The sequence below is a fragment of the Camelina sativa genome, chromosome 10 (assembly GCF_030686135.1).
Source record: "Camelina sativa cultivar CO46 ecotype springtype chromosome 10, ASM3068613v1".
NCBI lineage: Eukaryota > Viridiplantae > Streptophyta > Magnoliopsida > Brassicales > Brassicaceae > Camelina > Camelina sativa.
This window is the reverse complement of record NC_141889.1, coordinates 5,308,518-5,330,515: the sequence shown is the minus strand read 5'-3', so window position 1 is coordinate 5,330,515 and position 21,998 is coordinate 5,308,518. Positions and strand designations below refer to the sequence as shown.

At 30.8% G+C, this 21,998-nt stretch overlaps 1 protein-coding gene and 1 long non-coding RNA gene across 2 annotated transcripts; one reads left to right on the top strand and one right to left on the bottom strand.

The window, feature by feature from the left end:
- Positions 1–5,523: 5,523 nt before the first annotated feature.
- Positions 5,524–7,266, bottom strand: LOC147935825 (uncharacterized). Its single transcript, XM_087468233.1, has 3 exons — positions 6,809–7,266; positions 6,102–6,527; positions 5,524–5,865 (listed from the first exon to the last, which is right to left on the bottom strand). The coding sequence occupies exons 1-2, from the start codon at positions 7,106–7,108 to the stop codon at positions 6,393–6,395; spliced, it is 435 nt and encodes a 144-aa protein (XP_087324359.1). The 5' UTR covers positions 7,109–7,266; the 3' UTR covers positions 5,524–5,865; positions 6,102–6,392.
- Positions 7,267–16,239: 8,973 nt separating this feature from the next.
- LOC147935824 (uncharacterized) lies at positions 16,240–17,729 on the top strand. The gene is made up of 6 exons (XR_015568156.1): positions 16,240–16,565; positions 16,696–16,745; positions 16,902–16,966; positions 17,148–17,213; positions 17,386–17,448; positions 17,586–17,729. It is a non-coding gene; the product is annotated as an uncharacterized LOC147935824 (long non-coding RNA).
- Positions 17,730–21,998: the final 4,269 nt, after the last annotated feature.

Here is a 21,998-nt window from a genome sequence, read left to right as displayed (position 1 = left end):
CTTCCTACTAAAACTTACTTTTAGTCGTATTAATGTAATATTATTTTCCAACATCCGTTCATTGGAAGCGACCTTCTCTTCCAACGTCCGAGCGAAAGGAGCTATCTCGTTTGCAAATGTTCTTCCGTAGCTTCCCGGAACTACGGTATTGTATTTCTTAATTATATCATCGAACATCTTCCTTATATCATGGACTGAGATCAATTTACGTTCTGACATCAATTTAAGTTTCTCATCCATGGAATCTAGATTCTTTTCACACTCGATCAAGTCTTCTTCCAACGTCGGTCCCCTAGAAGCTATCTCAATTTCAGTTGTCTTGATCAACTCTTCCCGCATGATATTTCGAGAGTCAGAGTTTTCGCCACCAGACGAGAAGAGAGCCATGATCGCTTCAGCCACCGTGGTGTAGCTTGAAACTACCCATCCGAGAACCATTGTTTTCGCCGGAGAGGATTGACGATCTAGATACGGCGGGTTTATGTAGGGTTTGGTTTGTAAACACTTATATATATATATATATACTTAGGGTTTGAGGCTGTATTAATTTGGGTTTTTTTTAAGGGTTTTTTGCTCTCAACATAAGAATGGCAAATTCAAAACCCGTTTACAAAAAAAACAGGAAACTTTACACTAAAAAAAAACAGTTTCTCTTCTTTCTTCGTTTTGGTTAAACTTTAGTTTTAATTTTTGGTGAATTTTACAGATCTAGTGAAGTGCATCAGTTGTTATAGCAAATATATAATAACTTGTATTTTGGTTTGTACAGAAGGAAACAACTTAAGTGTGGGTATAAGGATGACTGGCTTTGGTACATTCTAATGGCTAAAAATGTTACAGGAAAATCAATCAAGAAAATGCATCCTTATTAGGATATGCTTTTACAAAACACAGTTAGAAAAAAAACACTAAAAATTAAAAACCATCGAAGTAGGGTTGTTAAAAAAAAAAAAACTCTAGTTCTTGTCTTGGCTTAGACTTAGATGAGCCCTGAAGTGGTTTATATAGTAATATGATAGTTTTAAATTGATTACTTGTTTGCCTATAAGATTTCGGCACATTTCATAAATCTGATCGTAAACAAGAATCATGCACGGTTTACTTTAAAAGAATTTGGTGTAATCAGAACTAAAACAACTACGTATACGATATCATCAAATCAAAGCCAAGCGCTCTACCACTGAGCTTAGAAGGCCTCAGCCATTCAACCAACTTTTCTAAGTATATATATCTATGTTCATGCGCAATGTTCAATACCCCTATGTCCCTTGCAAAGATGTGCTAAAAATCTTGTTTCAATTGGAAATAATTACTTGTATATATTTATGAAAGGATCACTTGGTATACAAAATCATGCTGATAACTACTATGCTAGTGACTAACAACATTCATCGCACGAAACTATATGACATTGGGAGCCACCAATTGGTCGCCGACTATGGAAGCCACCAATTTCCGGCGAAGTATCTCCCTTTTACATGCTGAAGTATAAGATTTCTTTCGAGTTATGCGGTAAATGATTACCGTGATGTAGTTTTTTTTACAAACTGCTCAGACTTTTTGAAGATAGTGTCTTCTCCTCTAGACTGGCTGCGGCTTTCGCGACATACCTCAACGATATCAAGATTGACAGGGAGTAGTTTACTTCTTTCTCTTTATCTCTTATTTCTAGAAACGCAAATGCAATTGCAGATTCTTTGGTACATCTCCTCATGATGTTTTGTATATAAACAGTTTTCCATCCCATTAACTCATATGAGTTAATCTTTTGTTATAAAAAAAAAAATATATATATGACATTCTAATGGTTAAAAATGTAAACAGACTACTGATTGATGCATGTGTTACTAAACTAAACAAAACCAAAAATCATCGCTCAGTACTAGAAATCCTCAAGAAATATAACATATCAGTGTAGTTTAAATAAAAACTATAAAAGACATTGTTCTAAATATAGAAGTCAGGAAAAAAAACGCTAAAAACCAACTCTGTCACCAAACCAAAACGCTAATAGCATGGGTTTTTTCTTCTCTTTCCAATTGAAACCTTTAATTAAGTTACATAAAAACTTTAGTGCCTGTCTCGCCTTGAATGCCTGCAATTTGACGTAGTTGCTGCAGATGTTGTTGCAGACGTTGTTGCAACCGTAGATCGCGAAATTAATACTGAGATTTAAAATTTTAATGAAAAAAAAAAACAGAGAAAAATGTTTTAGATATCTAAGATTTAAGAAAAGTGATTTGATTATATGTGAAGTGGTTAATTTGTAGTAAAAAAAAAAGATATGATGGTTGTAAATAGATTACTCGTTCTTTTTTTTAAAGATTGTATATCATAGAAGTATATCAAAGAAAAGGCATTGATGAGGAGGTGATCTCATAAACAAGAATCACGTACTTGGCCTTCTCTTATTATCGTTATCAGTCTCCTGACCGTCGAATTTTGTTCCCAGACCTGCAACATTTTAACTTATAAAACAGTTGACGAGGTAATCTCTCATAAACAAGAATCACGTACGGTTAATTTTAAGATAATTTTTGGTGAAATCAGAACTACTACAACTATAACTAGTACACGAACCCATAAAAGAAAAATTGAGCTAGCTAAATCCAAATAGAAATAAGTCGTAACAAAACCCCAATCTACTTACTACATAATGTGAATAAACAGATCGGGACTAATTAAATTGTTATATACTCCCTACTAAAACTTACTTCTAGTCGTATTAATGTAATATACTTTTCCAACATTCCGTTCCAAGGAAGCGGCCTTCTCTTCCAACGTCCCGACAGGAGCCATCTTGTTTGCAAATGTGCTTCCCGGAAATACGGTATTGGGTTTCTTAATTATATCATCGAACATCTTCCTTATATCAAGGACTGGGATCAATTTACGTTCTGACATCAATTTAAGATTCTCATCCATGGAAGCTAGATTCTTTTCACACTCGATCAAGGCTTCTTCCAACGTCGGTCCCCTAGAAGCTATCTCAATTTTCAGTTCCCTCAACTGCAAGATTTAGACTTAATGATCATTAAACAGTTCACAAGGTAATCTGAATCACGTAAACAAAAAAAAAAAAAATTGGTGTAATCAGAACTACAACTAGCTAGTACACGAACCCATAGAAGAAATTTAAATTGAGCTAGGTCGTAACAAAACACCAATCTACATGTGAATAAAACAGTTCGGGACTAATTAAATAGTTATACTCCCTACTAAAAACTTTCTAGTCCTTGTGATATAATTAAGGCCTACGAGAAGAGTGATACGATATGTTCCTTACATCATCGACTGAGATGAATTTAAGTTCCTCCTTCAGACAGCTCACGGAAGCTCGAATCTTTTCACATCTGAAATATTGTCTCGATCTGCTCTTCCAACTTCTGTATCATGGAAGCTAACTCAATTTCAATAGTCTTGAGAAACTCTTCCCGCATGATATTTCGAGAGTCAGAGTTTTCGCCACCAGACGAGAAGAGAGCCATGATCGCTTCAGCCACCGCGGTGTAGCTTGAGACTACCCATTCGTGAACCATTGTTTTCGCCAGAGACGATTGACGATCTAGATACGACGGCTACAAGTTTGAAGAAAGAGTTAAGATTTGAGACGGGTTCCGTGCAGAATATTATTGATTTTGATTTTGATTTTGTACTCAACAATGAGCGCGAGTTTAGGTCTATAATAATAATATGTAGGGTTTGGTATGTAACACTTTAAATATACTTAGGGTGTGAGGCTTTATTGGATAGACAGACCACAGACTAATTGAGTTTGTTAGGGGTTTTGGTGGGTTTTTTGATTTGTCGGGTTTTAATGAAACTTCAAAGATAATTTAGTAAATTTCAAAATAATTAAAGCTTTTACAGAGAATAAAAATTTCGAGAGCACAAATGCATGGAAGCAAGAAAATATATATATATATAATATATACATATGGTTGAAACTTGGATGAGAAGAAATCATTATCGATCAAGTATATAATAAAAACTATAAAGTAAATTTTGTGGGAAAACTAAGTAATGCACAAACGCATTTATTAAGTCTAGTTGATAAGCTCAAATTTATCCTAGAGCTACTTTATTAAATTAAGAGATCACCGAATCCACACTGTAGTATTTAGGGATCGAATCCACAACGATTCAATAGGAATAAACGTTAGGTTTAGAAAAATTCTTAGGAAATCATGAAAAATCAGATCAATTAATTAAACAAACAGGATTTAACAATTAAGCACTGTTCTTAAACTCTAAACACAATTATAAAATAAATCAGTTTTTACTGCAAATATTATCTAAATATCGTTGCTTTACCAGCGGAGTCGGGAGTGTGAGATCATGATTCGGGAGTGTGAGATCATGATTTTGTAGCTTCACAATCGTTCTCGGTTTTGCAGCTAAGAAATCCACCTGAGAACCTTCGGTTTTGGTCAAATCCAAACTAACACGATGGGTGGTGTTGATCAAAACTAATGGTGTGTCGATCAACACTTTAGAATATTTTTTGGTGTAATCAGAACTACAACTAACTAGTATACGAACCCATAGAAGAAAAAATTGAGCTAGGTCATAACAAAACCCCAATTACATGTGAATAAACAGTTCGGGACTAATTAGATAGTTTATATATACTCCCTACTAAAAACTTACTTATAAACAGTTCGGGTTAGAATTAAAATATAATTCGGAACTGTAGTTTATATAAACTGTTTGGGACTGTACACTAAAAAAAACAGACATATTGTATCACTTAAATAGTATCACAAAACTAAGTGATGTTATTTTAAATTCTTTTTAATAATTGATACAAAAATTATAATTTTACATAGTTACAATAATCAATATTATTATTGAATCATTTCACTATAATGAATGCAAATATAAATCATTTACATCACTTTCAGAATACTAATACTGACACAAAATATATAAATTTACTTCATTTAATGATTGATGTATTTATTTATTTATATTAACATCACTTAGAAAAATGATCCAAAATTTACATCATTTTAAAATGATGCTAGTAAAATTATATGTCAAATTAATATATTAACTGAACTAAAAGAAATAAAAAAAAGAATAATATGTTACTCTTTAATCTACTAAAACTAAAATTCAAATTAACAACACACAAAAGAAAAACAATTAAAAAAAAAACAGAATAGCCGATAAGAGTTGTTATCCCACATCGGCTGTATAAAAAAAAAGTTCTCGATATTGCTCCTATATAATCTCTTCACTTAGTCGTACATTCTAATGGAATAACAACTATTTGTATGGGCCCATAAATACAGTATAAATAATATAGTTAAATTATAAAATAAATATAAAAAAACAAATATGATTTTAATATAAATAATTAAATATTATATTAAAGGAAAAAAATATTTTCATATAATGTATTATATTATTGATTTCAACATCAGTTTTCTGAAATGATATAAATATTTAACATTAATTCTGATAAATGATGCAAATATTTTATATCAATTTAGTAAAATGATGTAAGACTTGCAACAATTTTTAGAAGTAATGTAAATAACTGAAGCAAATATTTATTTCAATTGATACAAATTATTTGCATCAACAAAATATAAATCATTCATTAAAGTGATGCAAATTATTTTTGCATCACTTAAAACTGATGCAAAAATAGATTATAAATGATGTAATACCACACTTTTTTTGTAGTGGTAGTTTATATAAACAGTTCGGGTTCTCTCCGGTAAGGCTGCTCCTGCACCAAGATAGGCCATAAACATCCTTCGGGTATTAGGAGCAATGGCTACTGCTTCTTCTCTGCCTGCTTGCGCTTCTTCTCTGCCTGCTTTTACCTCTGTCATTACTTCCTTAACCTGACATCTACAGTTCAAAATAATGTTATTACAGTGATAAGAAAACATCCATCTATTTCAGATGTATAAGATTTAAGAAAAATGATTTGATTATGTGAAGTGGTTTGTAGTAATAACAAATGATAATTGTAAATATAGATGACTAGTTTGCCGTAAAGATTGTATATCATGTGAGCATTAATTAAAGTATATCAAAGAAAAAGCATTGATGAGGAGATAATCTCATGAGCAAGAATCACGTACTAGGCCTTCTCTCTCTTTCACCAAGCTCGCCTCCTTTCTCTTTCACGAGGCTCATACCATGCTCACCCGTATTTGAACAAAGGCTGCACAAGCGGATCCAGAAAGGAAAATAATATGGGCACAAAAATTATATTTATTTTTGTTAAAAAAATCCAGTAATAAAAAACATAGAAAAGTATAAATTTTTTGAGGAATAAAGTGCGTATTATGAGATTCGAACCCTTGACCTTTCAATTAACATGGGGCACTCTTCCCAAATGAGCTAAGAAGCTGTTAATAATAGTTCATAACTTAAACTATTTTTATCAAGGTGCCTGGGGCACGTGGCCCACCTAGTGCACACGTAGATCCGCCCACAGGTAGTTTTAGCATGATTCGCTGATTATCAGCTGCACGTGCTCTCATTTCCGTTCTCAGTCCCCTGACCTGCAAGATTTATAGCTTTAATGAGGTAATCTCATAAAGAAGAATCACATACGGTTAACTTTAAAATAATTTTTGGTGTAATCAGAACTACAACTAAGTAGTACACGAACCAGTAGAAGAAAAATTGAGCTAGGTCGTAACAAAACCCCAATCTACATGTGAATAAACAGTTCGGGACTAATTAGATAATTTATATATACTCCCTACTAAAAACTTACTTATAGTCCTTGTAATATATAATTAAGGCCTATACGAGAAGAGAAATACGATGTGTTTCTTACTTCATTCCTTAGATCATCGAGTGAGATGAATTTAAGTTCCTCCTTCAGACAGCTCACGGAAGCTCGAATCTCTTCACATCTCTCGATCTCCTCTTCCAACATCCCTGAAACTTTTGGAAATATTGTCTCCATCTTCTCTTCCGACTTCTGTCCCATGGAAGCTATCTTAATTTCAGTTGTCGTGATAAACTCTTTCCGCATGATTTTTCGAGAGCCAGAGTTTTCGCCACCAGAGGTGAAGAGAGCCATGATCGCTTCAGCCACTGCGGTGTAGCTTGAGACTACCCATTCGAGAACCATTGTTTTCGCCAGAGACGATTGACGATCTAGATACGACGGCTACAAGTTTGTAGAAAGAGTTAGATTTGAGACGGCCGGGTTCCGTGGAGAATATTATTGATTTCGATTTTGTACTCGGTGAGCGAGTTTAGAGGTCTATGATATATGTAGGGTTTGGTATGTAACACTTTAAATACGGTTTGAGGCTTTATTAGATAGACTAATTGAGTTTGTTAAGGGTTTTGGTGGGTTTTTCTATTTGTCGGGCTTTTAATGAAACTTCAAAGATAATTTAGTAAATTTCAAAATAATTAAAGCTTTTACAGAGGATAAAAATTTCGAGAGGATAAATGCATGGAAGAAAGAAAAAATATATATAATATATACATATGGTTGAAACTTGGATGAGAAGAAATCATTATCGATCAAGTATATAATACAAACTATAAAGTAAATTTTGTGGGAAAACTAAGTAATGCACTAACGCATTTGTTAAGTCAAGTTTCATTTTCCATATGAATTGTATGAAGCAGTACTTAAACCAGCCACTGAAGTTCACAAACTGCAAGGAAGGAGCCATTGGAATATGTTTTGTATATGCATAAGTGTTTCGTAGAAGTAATTAAGATTTAATGTCTAAGAGGGTTTCGGCGAATCAATTAACTTTTATAATTATATATATATATAGTTAAACTTAATAACTACTTAATATACTTGTAATTATATATATATATATATATATATAAATTGATTGAAAATATTTACTTGCATACTTTTTTTTTTTGTAAACGATCACTTGTTATTAAGTTTTTTTCATTTTTTTTGAACAAAGTAGTTAGTATTTAATTAGTTATGGTAATTACTATACGCTACTGTGTAGTGACTATATATATGAAATTATCTAATGGCTAAAAATATTGTAAACGGACTATTGATTACTTGATGCATGTGTTATTAAATTAAATAAAACCAAAGATCATCACTCAATAAAAGACATTGTTCAAAATATATATATAGAAGTCATCAGAAAGGGGATAAAGAAGAAGAAAATAATAAATACAAATCAATTATAAACACCCTTTAAGTTACATTAAAACTTTTAGTGTCCGTCTCGCCTTGAACCTTTGCAGCTTGACGTAGTTGCTCTAGTAGTTGGTGAAATTCATCCTGAAATTTAAAATTTTAATGAAAAAAAAAGTTTTTGAGATATATAAGATTTAAGAAAAGTGATTTGATTAGATGTGAAGTGGTTAATTTGTAATAAAAAGAATATATGATGGTTGTAAATAGATGACTTTTTTTTTTTTTTGTTGTTAAAATAGATGACTTGTTTGCTTTAAAGATTGTATATCATGTGAGAATCACGTACTTGGCCTTCTCTCTCTTTGACCAAGCTTATACCAAGTGCAGAGTGTGCCGTATCCAGTTCCCTCATCAACTGCAAGATTTAGACTTAATGATCATCAAACAGTTCACAAGGTAATCTGATAGACAAGAAGCACGTACGTACGGTTAACTATAAAATAACATACGAACCCATAGAAGAATAATTGAGCTAGCTAACTCCAAATTGAAATAAGTCGTAACAAAACCCCAATCTACATGTGAATAATAAAGAGTTCGGGACTAATTAAATAGTTATATACTCGCTACTAATTAAAACTTACTTCTAGCCCTGGTAATATAATTAAGGCCTAGCTAGGAGAAAAGTGAGAAATACGATGTGTTCCTTACTTCATCGAGTGAGGATTGAAGTTTCTCCATCACACAGCTCGAAGGTAGAATATTTTCACATCTCTCGATCTGCTCTGCCCACTTCCGCCCCCAAGAAGCTATCTCTTCTTCAATTGTCTTGATAAACTCTTCCCGCATGATATTTCGAGAGCCAGAGTTTTCGCCAGACGAGAAGAGAGCCATGATGGCTTCAGCCACTGCGCTGTAGCTTGAGACTACCCATCCGAGAAACATTGTTTTCGCCGGAGACGATTGACGATCTAGATAATAAACTCTTCCGTGCAGAATATTATTGATTTCGATTTTGTTCTTAACAATGAGCGAGTTTAGGTCTATAATAATATGTAGGGTTTGGTATGTAACGCGTTAAATATATATATAGATATACTTAGGGTTTGAGGCTTTAATTTTGGGTTTTTTTAAGGGTTTTGCTCTCAGCATAAGAATGGCAAATTCAAAACCCGTTTACAAAAAAAAAAAAAGGAAAATTTACACAAAATGAGCTAAGTAGTACTTACGAAGATTGAAAAAAGGGAATAAACTTTTTTAACTAAGAAAACATCTCCGGAAACAGAATGAAGAAAAAAGGAGACGTATTAATTTGTTAAGTCTAGTTTTGAAATTTCTTACCCATGAGTCTTAAATCTTTTATGTTTGTACCCATTAAACTGATTGAAATTATTTAGTATTGTAATTTGAGTGTTTGTAGATATGGTAGCAAACTGGGACTACGTTGACGAAAGTTACAAACCAGACACAAATTACCCACATACGTGTGACTGTTGCAACTAACACCTGAGGTATTTAACAATAAAAAGTATTAATATGCTAAGTTTCAAGATTTTCTACTTGTTATTAGTTTTTTTTATATATATTTAAAATTAATATTAGACTTGCACATTACCAGATTTATAATTGGTTTACTATGTATCATTGTTTATTTTTAAACACATTACCAGATTTATTATTTATACTAGTTTATATATATCTTCTCACTGCATTGATATCCAACTGTACTATATAATGGACTTCTGATATGTCGCACAAATCTCGGTCCAAACTTACCCTAGTTTAAATACCATATACACACTAGCTATATCATCGAGCGGATTAGTCTCCAGGCTTAGAAATTGGACATCTCGGATCCGATAGTTTCATTAAAATAAAGTATTCAGAATTTGATATCATATAAGCACTATAATCAGTACGTGCCTTACGCAGTCATGAATACGATGATGTTTGTAGTTTCGGAACTCATTTTGCCTTAGACAACAATTTTTTTTTTTTAATGTCAATTAATGTGTTCGTGTTTCCACTTCATTTCTGGCACAACAATTACATTTATACATAAAATTGATACCAGATACCACTCAAAATTATATAATTATTAATTTATTATAGCTCTTAGGTGCGTCTTTTACAATTAAGAAAAAAAGATTTGGATTTTTTATCAATAAATTACTTCGAGCAGCAGAGGATCTCCATTAACTTCGACTGAACCCATCTGAGCCATCTCCACGTATTTTGTGCTTGATTTGATCATTTTCTAATCAGAAGTGTAACCAAAACAATCATATTTTATATTGACAAATAAAACTTAATGTATGTAATTTTTTTTTTATTATATCTCAACTTTTTTAGTATATATATGCTCTCTCTTTTTTCTTTTTGATAGCTTATAAAACTTTGTTGATTAAATTTCGATAACTATAAAAATACATAGAGAAAGATTAATGACACTTTTTTTTTTTTGTTAAGGGCTTCCTTAAATATAAATCTTATACGTATGTGTATTAAAAGTTGTATCTCAATACAATATTTACGTCACAGTTGTAATGGAATACAATTTAAACTAGTGAATTTATTCAAAAAGAGTCCACTTGGATCTTTCTAGGACCATATTGATTTTTTTTCTAACCAGATCGAGGGACCATTAAAGAAAATCTTTGTAATAATTTTTCTTGCGATATGGCATTGTAAACACCATCTCCCTCGTGGTCGTGGTACATTTCAAGTTTTCATTTTTGTTTTTTCTTCCTATATGGATCATCAATGTTTCATTATTACTCATAGACTCAACTGGACCAATCTCCTCCCAATATAATAAATATTAGTTGACTTTTAAGTTGCGAGGATTATTATCTGATCGATATATTTAACATGTCGGAATTTCATTAGTTAGACGCGGGTTCATTTGATAACAATTGTAAGGAAAATTTAAGATGAATAAAAATATTAGTTGACTTTTAAGCTTCTGTTGTTTAGTTTATCATCTGACTCTATGGATGTATACATATTCATTGAATATTCTTTATAGAGTCAAACTACAACGCTGTGGCGGTTAAGAAATTTAAAAAGATGGACTATAACATAATAATACAATTATGGGTCGGACAATTAATTATAGTACCACTACTACTTGTGTCATTATTTTCACAGTATATCAGAATTCAGAAACTATTTGCAAATTGCAATTATATGTTTATTTTGCAGTAATGGATCATGCATGATTCGCAAGTTATATATACCAAAGTACATACTTATCACCAAATTATGTTGAGACTGTTAAAGTGTTACTCAAAAGAACATTGCTAAGAAGAAAAAAAAGAAAAAGTTAATTATCGTCTATATTCTATAATATTCATGCGTCACAAAGCATGCATGCATACATGTTGCGGCAGCTTTTAATCCCAATTAATAAGTCGTTCTCATTTCGTAAAGTCAGTTCTCTGTGCCAACCAAAACGATAAAATATCTTTGGAATGCTTAATCTGCATGGTGTTTGAAAATATTTGTTTATTTAACTGTTTTGCTCATAGGACTTTATGAACATTATTTCTAACAAGAAAATAAGCGTAAGAAATTTGACTTGCTAGTTATGGAAAGTCCAATTTTATCCCCACATGTCCAACTTTTTAGTTACGGCCTTACGGGCTTAGGCAAATGGACTCTAATTTGACCTTAAGTTAAATCAGATTATAATATCATGTCTAGTTATGGACGGTCTCTGACTCTCTGCTGATGAACTCCTTACGTAAATCGTGTAACTTACGACGATAACGCAAACATACATAGTTTAAATACTTATATATAGCATATATATGAAGTGTCACGGCGATAAAAAGAAATATACCGTTATGCCCGGGACGTATAGTATACGAAGTATTTGCATGTGGCACATTCAGAGTCATGCCATATATGTACTATATATTTTTCCTAATAGAAAACTAATAAAATGAGATTAGTGAAGTAAACAAATGTCCCTAGAGCATCGCAAGGGTTGATCGAATGGTGAAAGGACGTGTCTCTTCATGAATGTTCATGCATTATCCTTTTTGTACGTCGACAATTTGGCATTCCAAACTTCATCTCGATTCTCTAACTAACAGAATCGATGAATAATTCTTTCTTTTTAAATGAGTTTTATAGGTTTCGTTCGGTTCATGTCCATCCACTCTTGTTAGTGTTCTCGGACGATTATAAAACCAATGCACAATGTAACGACTATTCCTTTCTCAGTCATTATTTCTTGAAACGGAATAATATCTTGAAAAAAAAAATTCTTGTGAAATAATAATTCTATCAAATTTGTATAATCTATTAAAAATTGTTATAAGTTTCTTCATAGGGAAAATTGGATGAATGGCGGCTGGTCCAACTTAAACTAAAACCATAAACAATATTCTATATACCTGCTTAACCTCAATGATATAACAACGGATTGCTTTCAAAGGTGCAATAGTCATATCATATGTAGATTTATTATTTTTTAAAACAAATTATTCTAACCAATAACATTTGTGAGACATGTTATCGTAACTAGCTAGCACCATCAAAATAAATTATTTATCTGATCTAAACTCCTTCATAAATTATGGTTGAATTATTTCTATCTCTATATTTTTGTATTTAAAAGTTTGATACTAACAAAAAAAATAGCCGAATATATTTAGCAAATGCTAATTTAGAACTTGGATCAATATATTTATTATAACTTTAATTCTAAAATATAAATTACAAACAAAGTTGTCGACCCAGAACAAAATTGGATAGTAAGAGAACATACAGCCGAAAGATGGTCAAAAACAAACTCTTAAATAATCTGCATGCAGGGTGGTAAATTAAAAAATATCTTTATATTCATTAGTTGGTTACCATAATGTGGGAGTAAAGAACATGGCTGATACCCATTTCGCCACGCTGTTATATATAAATATATTAGCATATATACATACATAATGTTTATATAATTATATGAGCACAGCATGTGGAATTGTGGATATAAGTCATGTACCATGCAAGAAAACTCTTCCATGGACCTGAAGTTAATCACCATCCACCACGTCTCATTAAGTCTAACCACATGTTTCTAAATTTTTAATTAATCTATAATGTAAATCACATTACGTTCTTATCTTTCTTGCTTTCATCAAAAATCCTATTAGTTTTAAGACATTATTATATGAAATGATCCACCATAAAATATATGTGGCAGTTTGGCACGGATATTAACATCTAAGTATAAAGGGACATAAATAAACTCCTATATCTTCATGGCCTTTATTATTAGTTTCGAACCTTTTGAAACTTATCAAAATATATATATATATATATATAGATTCAATCAAAATGTTGCTATATCGTCGTCTTTTTCTGAAAAACAATACTAAAAAAACTATAACCACTTAGATGCGAAATAAAACACCATAAATAAAAATGATGTACTGAAGATTAATGTTTTGCAATTTCGAAGGTATCATAAATATATATACTACCTTTTTCATAAATGATTAGACGATACATATTTGATCAGTCTGTTCGATTCATTATTTGAATTTTTAAAAGAAATCAAATAAGATATACATATAGCTTTCGTCCAACTGACGGTTTAACTACTTTAATTCCGGTTTACAGCTAAACATGATAAAAATCGGGACCACAAATCCTTGGGGATTGAGTCTCTTCATTCGAAGTTGGGCGGTACCTAGTTTCTAGTTCTTTTAAAATATTTTGAACTGAATATACTTTTTTTTTTTTTTTGGTTAACAACTGAAATATAATTACATAGTGACTTAGTGAGTACCATTTATATATTGGAGGAAATTTAATAATATGAAAACCCAAAGTCTAATAAAATACAAACCTGGGGTGCCACATGAAAAACCTTAGGTTGCGCCAGGTGCAATGGCCCTGTCACGGTATCAAATACTGTATTTACAGGGTTTAACTTTATTTAATCTATATTGATTACTAATCGTTTGCAATGGTCGATGTAGTTTCAGACATTCGATGGAAATATATATTTACAAGTTTAAAGTATAACTTAATAATATCCTGGTTCTTTATAAGAAGCATTAATCGTTCATCTTCAATCTGCCGCCGCTCAATTGAAGGTCAAATTAAAAAACAGAGATTTGTTTTTCCAATTAAGAAAAAAAAAAGAGATAAACACGGACGATATTAGTATTGATGTGTGTGACCATAGGTTCTCTATCAAAAAAAAATTATATGCGGTGATTATTTTCTTGTTGACAATCGTCTAAGTAGGCAAGAATATTTTTCGTATGTTTTGGTTGTATAAATAGTGTGGTAATTAGTGTGACAAATAGGTTGTTTCATTGTTATGATTTTCTTAATTACTATATTAAAAAAAAAACTCATATTCTATAAACTATAGCATGTGACAACTTCGAGGATATTGGTATGACGCACACTATATCTTGAATGTTCTACCCAATAACTCGATATGTTTCAATTAGTTTACTTTTCTTTGTTATAAAAATGTTTCAACTACTTTGAGCATATCACACCTATAAGATTACATATCAATTATGTACTAATAACATTAGTGAGTTATGTGACTTATTATAACCTTTTTTGTATCTTACAGAAGAAACAGAGTAATACGAGTTAAGTATTCCTTTTTGCTATATCATATGTACTGAAGTAATATTTTCTTCATAAATTTTGAAAATAGTTGAAGACTTTTTTTTTTTTTTTGGGGCAAAATTTTATAGACTAAATGTCTTTTAACTCTACCTCAACTAATCATATGTTGGTCAATGATGTAGATAAAAGAACAAAAATAAAGGAAAACACCATATGTTTTGGTTCATAATGAAGTATGAACACCCCTAGTCAAGTTTAAAAGATTTGTTTGGTGGAAACCTTGATACCCGTCGTTACGAATTAGTATTTATTTTTATTATAAGAATATAGTTTTTTTTAATTACTTTGATAGCTATTTTGATCAGCACAAATTCTCATATATAACCAGACGCTTGAGACTTATCTAACAAAGATATCAACTATAATAATCTCTAACAGTTCACTAAAGATCAAAACTTTCAGACCAATTAAGCTGTCAAATGTTTCAAATCAATCACCTGCTGAGATCTGCTCCTTCTACGTGACACATAATAAATAGAAGCGATAACATTTTGAAACGTGGTACCAATCGGATTCATTAAAATGTGTTATAATGTTGCTAAGGTTTTGGTGCCTATAATCTTTATCAAGATTTCCGGTCTTCAAACTCTCTCAACAAAACTATATAATTGTATAAATAAAATCCATATATGTATTACGATCTAGAGAACAGTCCAAAATAACGCGACCATATATTCGAATTTGAAGTTTATGACGTTTTGTCCATTATTTAAACCACTAATTGTATAGTGTGTGTGTATCTGCATATTAGGTATATTGCTAGTCAGATCTGACTTCTGAGTTATGTATGAGGGAGTTAGTTTCACAAGATCTTGGAAAATCTATGGAGTTCTAATATGCCAATCATTTTTTGTATATAATGAGAATATGAAATGTAATAAAATGGATTAATAAATATTATTATTTGGCTCCTATAGATTCTTCAAGATCTCTTGTTCCTTTCTATATGATTATTAATATTTTCATATTCTTTTGAAGGTTTTTAATTTCATGTGACATGTTGTAATTCTTATTTCTTCTCCTTGAATGCTAGTTATCTTGTACAATATCAATCAACAAAGAAAGTAATCTTATTCTTATTTTCACTGTCTCATTTTCCCTCTGTCTCATAAAAATTGATGTTTTGTAAACTTCAAAAAGTAATCATATAAAATATTTAAAATTTTGAATTGTTATTGGTTTAAAATTAAATAATTTCTCTTTAGTTAAAGGAAACAATATATTTAAACTCAGTATTCATTGTTTTTTTAAAATGTGTAAAAGCTTCTAAACATCAATCTTTATGAGACAGAGGGAGTATTATTTTATGAAAAATTTATTAGATGTGCCATGAACAGTGTCTAAACTTGTGAGAGATGCCATTTTTGCAAAATCCTTTTCCCGGGTGCCACAACCTCAATTTAAAATTACCAAACTATCCTCTCTCTCCCACCCTCTCAATTGCAAAAACCTAATCTTATCCCACTTTCTTTTATTTTTTCTTTTCATTTTATTCTCTATCTTCTCATATCGTTAGTTCTTCTCTCCCATCTCTCTCTCCTCTCTTTCTTCTACAAAATTCCGTCGAACATACCAAAAAGAGCTGTTAAAGCTGTAACCTTATAATAAAGGAGTTGAAGATTTGAAGGAAGCGCCAGAGAAATCAAGAAAAACCTCCGAAGATTGGTTTTTGCAGCAACAAGGCCATCAAAGGAGATGTTGACAAACTCATAGAACTCACGATGAGATCTGATGCAACGTTGAACACATGCTGCTAGGTTGGAACTTCGAAGGACCAGATCCAACGCCTAGCCAGGTTTGTCCACGACAAACTTTTCCTTCATCCTATTTAGTGGACCAGACCCGTTTTTCTGACGGACAAAACTTGTCCTTATATTAGACCAGATCCGCTTTTGCTGACATATGAAGTTTATTGCAATTGGTAGTTTGACATTGGAGAATTCACGGAGGATAACAATATGATTGACAAAAGAAGGTATCTCTATAGACTAGTTTTTATCTTTTTGATCCAAAGTATGCTTACTTTTGTCTATTCAACGATGTTGTCTATTAATTTCCTGATAGACCAATATTTTTATAGTAAATAACATTAAGTCCATCACACTAACATATTTGTTGTCTATCACACAAGTCTAAAAACGTTCAGGATGACATTGGTGAACTCCTGAAGGACAACAATGTTACTACACAAAAAAGGTATGTCTCTTTGGACAAGTCTTATATTTGGTTTAGTCCACGGCATTTTCATTTCTAGACCATAATACGCTTGCTTTTTTTTTCCTATCCAACCATGTTGTCTGTTAAGTTCCTGGTGGACCACTTTTTAGTTTAGAATATTAAGTCCAACACACTAACATGTATGTTATCTATCTCACAGGTCTGAAGACGTTCATATTGACATTTGAGAACTCCCGGAGGACAACAATGTTACTACACATTGAAGGTATGCCTATATGGACCAGCTTTATCTTTGTTTTGTCCACTAGATTTTCATTTATGGACCACTTACTTTTTTTTTCTATCCAACCATGTTGTCTATTAAGTTCCTGATGGACCAAATTTTATTTTAATATCTTAAGTCCATCAAACTCACATGTGTTTTGTCCATCGCACAGGTCCGAAGACATTCAGCCTAACATTGGTGAACTCTCGGAGGACAACAATGATACACAGAGAAGGTATGTCTCTGTTGGTGGACTACAATAGGCTTACTATTATCTTTCCAACTCATCTTGTCTATTAATTTCTAGATGACCAATTTATTTAAAAAAATATTAAGTCCATCAAACTAACACATTTGTTGTCTATTGCGCAGACTTGAAATTGATGAATTCTCGGAAGACAACCATATTACTGACCTGGAGAACTCCACCAACTTCAATCTCTTTTATATCTAGATGTGTATAAACAATGATAATTAAAGAAATAAATGTTTGCCCAAAAATTAATGGTTTTTTTTTATTTTCTTTCCTTCATTAATTTAAGGAGTATTATATTATTTTGATCGTATGACATAAAAACAGCAAATATCATAATTGAAAAGGAAATAATAAAAATGGCATTTCTCACAACTTTAATTCTCAAAATGACATTTCTAACAAAATTCCCTTATTTTATCATTTAAGAGCTCATTTTATTATTATCCCTTTACACCTGGCAAAAAAAACAAAAAAGACATTGGAATTTTGAAAATCTTGTGATTACAATTACTCAATGGCGTAGTGAACACTAGTAAGTTTTTTTTTTTTCTGTTTTTTTTCCGCAAAGGTGAATTCTTTTATGTTACTCAGTTGTTCTATACTAGTAGTATACTATACATGTGACCAATCAAAATCATCGGATTGCGAAGATGATTCTATGGAACCTACTTAATGCGGTCTAATGAGCATATATATAGTTGCTAATTGCTTTAAAGCAAACGTATATAGATAAATTAAGTAAAAAGAGAGTCCTTTTATCGTTGCAAAATCAATTATTAAATCGGGAAAAGCTGTTCTAATCTCGAGAATGGCCCCTCCCTTTACAATTATGCTCTGAGCGTAATCCTAAATTAATTTTTGTGCATTGGTAGTGAAATACCCATTTTTATATCTGTTTTACTATACGTGTATTTTATAAGCAGTAGTAGTACATATATTCTCTTTAATACTAATGGTTGGTCAGAAGCAGTATGGAAAAATAAAATACAGATTGACACACTAAACTATAAACACCATCCAGCAGACTACAAAATCACAATGATTAAATAAAAGATAAGATCACAATTCTTTAACTAAAAACTATAATTACAAAGGACATTATGTGATTATTTATGTTTTGTTTTAATCAACCACATGTATTATATGAGTTTAAAGAAGTGGTGAATAATTAACTTTAATTAACTAATAACTTTAATACATCGACACTTTTAGACTTGACCTCGATAATATGTGACTAATTAACTTTAATGAAATCATAAATTTTGAGATTTTGTTATGAAAAAATGTTACTTTCAGTTTATTATCTGATCAGTTTTGTTGTAAATATCAAATAAAACATGAAATAAAAAACAACTTCACAAAGGTATAGTGTAATTCTTGAATAACTTAATTAATACGTACCAACAGTAAAGGTTATACCATAATATAGTACTAATACTTTTGAGATAGAGTGCACCGCCATTTGTAGCTTTGTAGGAAGCGATGAGAAATGTCTAATAATTGTATAGTATGTTCTTATGATTAAAAAAAAATTAAGTTAAATTAAAAACTTTCTGCGGCGAATGAGCTGCATATTCACTTTACGCCTAATTGTGATGAAACGATTCGTTTTCGTATCCCAATGATTTCATCTCTCTTTTTTTCTTTACGCGTGACTATCCATATAATTGATTATCGTTTTCATATTTATTTATGCTAATACTTTGATATATTTCTAAATAATTTTAGTTAATTCTTTTAACCTTTGTAATATATACCTATCACCTATATATTAGTCATTTGTTGCTAATTTTATTAGAAACTGTTTCGAGTAAACTACATAGTGGTGGGCTAATGGTTCCATCTGGTTAGAAAGAATTGTCATGTTAGTTCAAGCCAGAGATCAATTTTTCTTAAATGCGTAATTGCTATTCATTTACTATGTGGTCATATTGATATATCGATATGGGCTCTTGCTTACCGTCTATTTAAATACCCAAAGAAAAGATTTATGTGTGGGCTGTACTTCCTCCTGATATTAGTATCGAACCCTTATATAAGTTTGGGGATTTATGGTGAGTTATAAAAAAAAGAAGACTGTTTCGAGTAGAAAAACAAAAGTTTGAGTTTTTGTTCTGTTCATGACCAATGCATGCATTTACATACCGAGTTGAAATGCAAGAATACAACCTTGTTATATTATCTTTATTTGCGCAACGGTAATAGTCTAGTAAAAGAGAGAAATTGTAAGATGTAATATATATATATATATATATATATATATATATATATATATATATATAGCTTAAAATCATGCATGCATAGACGACAATTACTACGCGGACTCAAGTATTTCACGTTTATCAAATAATTTTACAAACAAACTACGAAACAAACATCTACCAGATTTATTTATTTGCGAATTTGAGTATTTCTCACGTATTTGATTAAACATATATATATATATATATACGTTCGCTAAAATTATTTTAGTATTGTTATTATGAATAGTTGTCCTTTTTTTTACAGCTTGAATATGTTAGTACATATACAGTATATAGAGTCTTTTTAATATTAGCTAGTGTTTTTAACTTTATTTTCTCTAAACTAAAATAGAACATGTCCTCGGATTAATCAAATTGGCATATAAAATAAAAAGATAGTAGCTGGCCTGTGAAATAACGAATTCATTACAAACAACGACAAAAACCAAAAATAAGTATACAAAAGCAAAAAAAAAAAAGAAAAAAACTCGTACAATAAAGGGATCGACATTCGTGAGAGAATTGATCGACCAATCTTTCGCTCTCTCTATCACACTAATAATTAAAGCTTTCTGAATCTATGGTTACTATCGACTTTAAATTTATAATACAATGATATTGTAATTAACAATTATAATAAAGAGTTTGGTACATTTCGTTTATCGTGATTAGAAAAAAAAAAAGGTTAATAACTATAAGTGGTCGTGACTCAATGCACGATGATAATACATTGATTCATACCTAATAAGCTTTTCTAGTAACCCAACCCATATCCTAAAGTGATTACCCTAATATTCTATATGAAAAAGGTGAATGCATATGCATTTTTTAATACCATGATGAGTTTATAAAGAATATATGAATCTCTTCTCCAAACGAGATTTCAAGTCCGATCCGAAAACAATTTCAACCGGTTAAGCTAATAACGTTTAATGAGTGTATATCTTTTCGTTTATTATTTAAACATATACATACACATAGAGCATAGATATTGGTGAGTGTGTATATGTGGATATGCCAAACTCAAAGCTTCCAAAATGTGATGACATGAAAAGAAGAGAAAACTCCATGGAAACCAAGGTTCCATGCACATGGCTTTACATCTCTAATTTTAGGTTTGTTCTTCCCACAATCCTTCTAGTGGGTTTTGGTGGGATCCTCTGATTTTCTATTATAATATAGAAAGTTTCTTTTGACAAACTCAAAAACTTAACTCATAGCCAGCCACCAATATGAGTCGCTTTTGCTTGATTACTTTCAAGAAAATGCACTTTACAATTGCGATTACAAGTACCAATGAAGAGGAAAAAAAATCTTTACGATTCTAGCTTGAGTTAGTCACCATCAGTTGGCTAGCATAGCTTTAGTTACAAAAGCTAAAATCGTGTAATTTCCAACTTTATTAAAGCTAATAAAAGGCTTCCTTAATCATATACACATTTTAAGTTTAGAAGTTTTTACACATTTTAAGAAAACAATGATTACTGAGTTTAAATATATTTTTTTTCTTTGATTAAAGAGATATTATTTAATTTTAAACCAATAACAATTCAAAATTTTAAATATTTTTAATAATTATTTCTTGAAGTTTACAAAACATCAATCTTTGTGGGACAAAAAGATATTCCAAAACATCAATCTTTACGAGACAAAGAGGGTATTTAATTTTGATGGGCTCTATTGCCTAATTTAAAATTTAATATGAAAACACTACATTAAAAGTAAATTTGATACTTCTTTAGGTTGAGATTTGGAGTAAACAAGAAGCAAAAATTTAATACTTTTTTTTCTTATTTCATTTGAAAGTGTCCACAATGATCATCCACTATTATAAATTACTCTCAGTTCCAAAAAAAATTATGTTTAAGAATTTTCACACAAATTAAGAAATAATGGGTTAATTATTATAAATATATTATTTTCTTTTACTAAAACGGATTATTAATTACAAATTAAAAACAATCTATAAAGTGATTACTTTTGAAGTTTACAAATTATTATTAATTAATTTAAAAAACAGTTTTTGTGGAACTAGAAAATCAGTGTTTTATAGACGGAGGTGATAGTCAATAGTGAGAGGCTGAGAGCAATAGATCAATAACTTGTAATAAAAATATCAGTGTAGAAGATTTTAGTTGGTTATTGATCTAACTAAAATAAAAATGTGAGATTTGTCTTTAATATAATAATATAAGGATATATATGTTGTTAGTAAAATTACATTTTCCGTACCTAAAATTTATCATAGTTTTATTACAAAAAAAATTGGAAAAATGTGGAGATGGC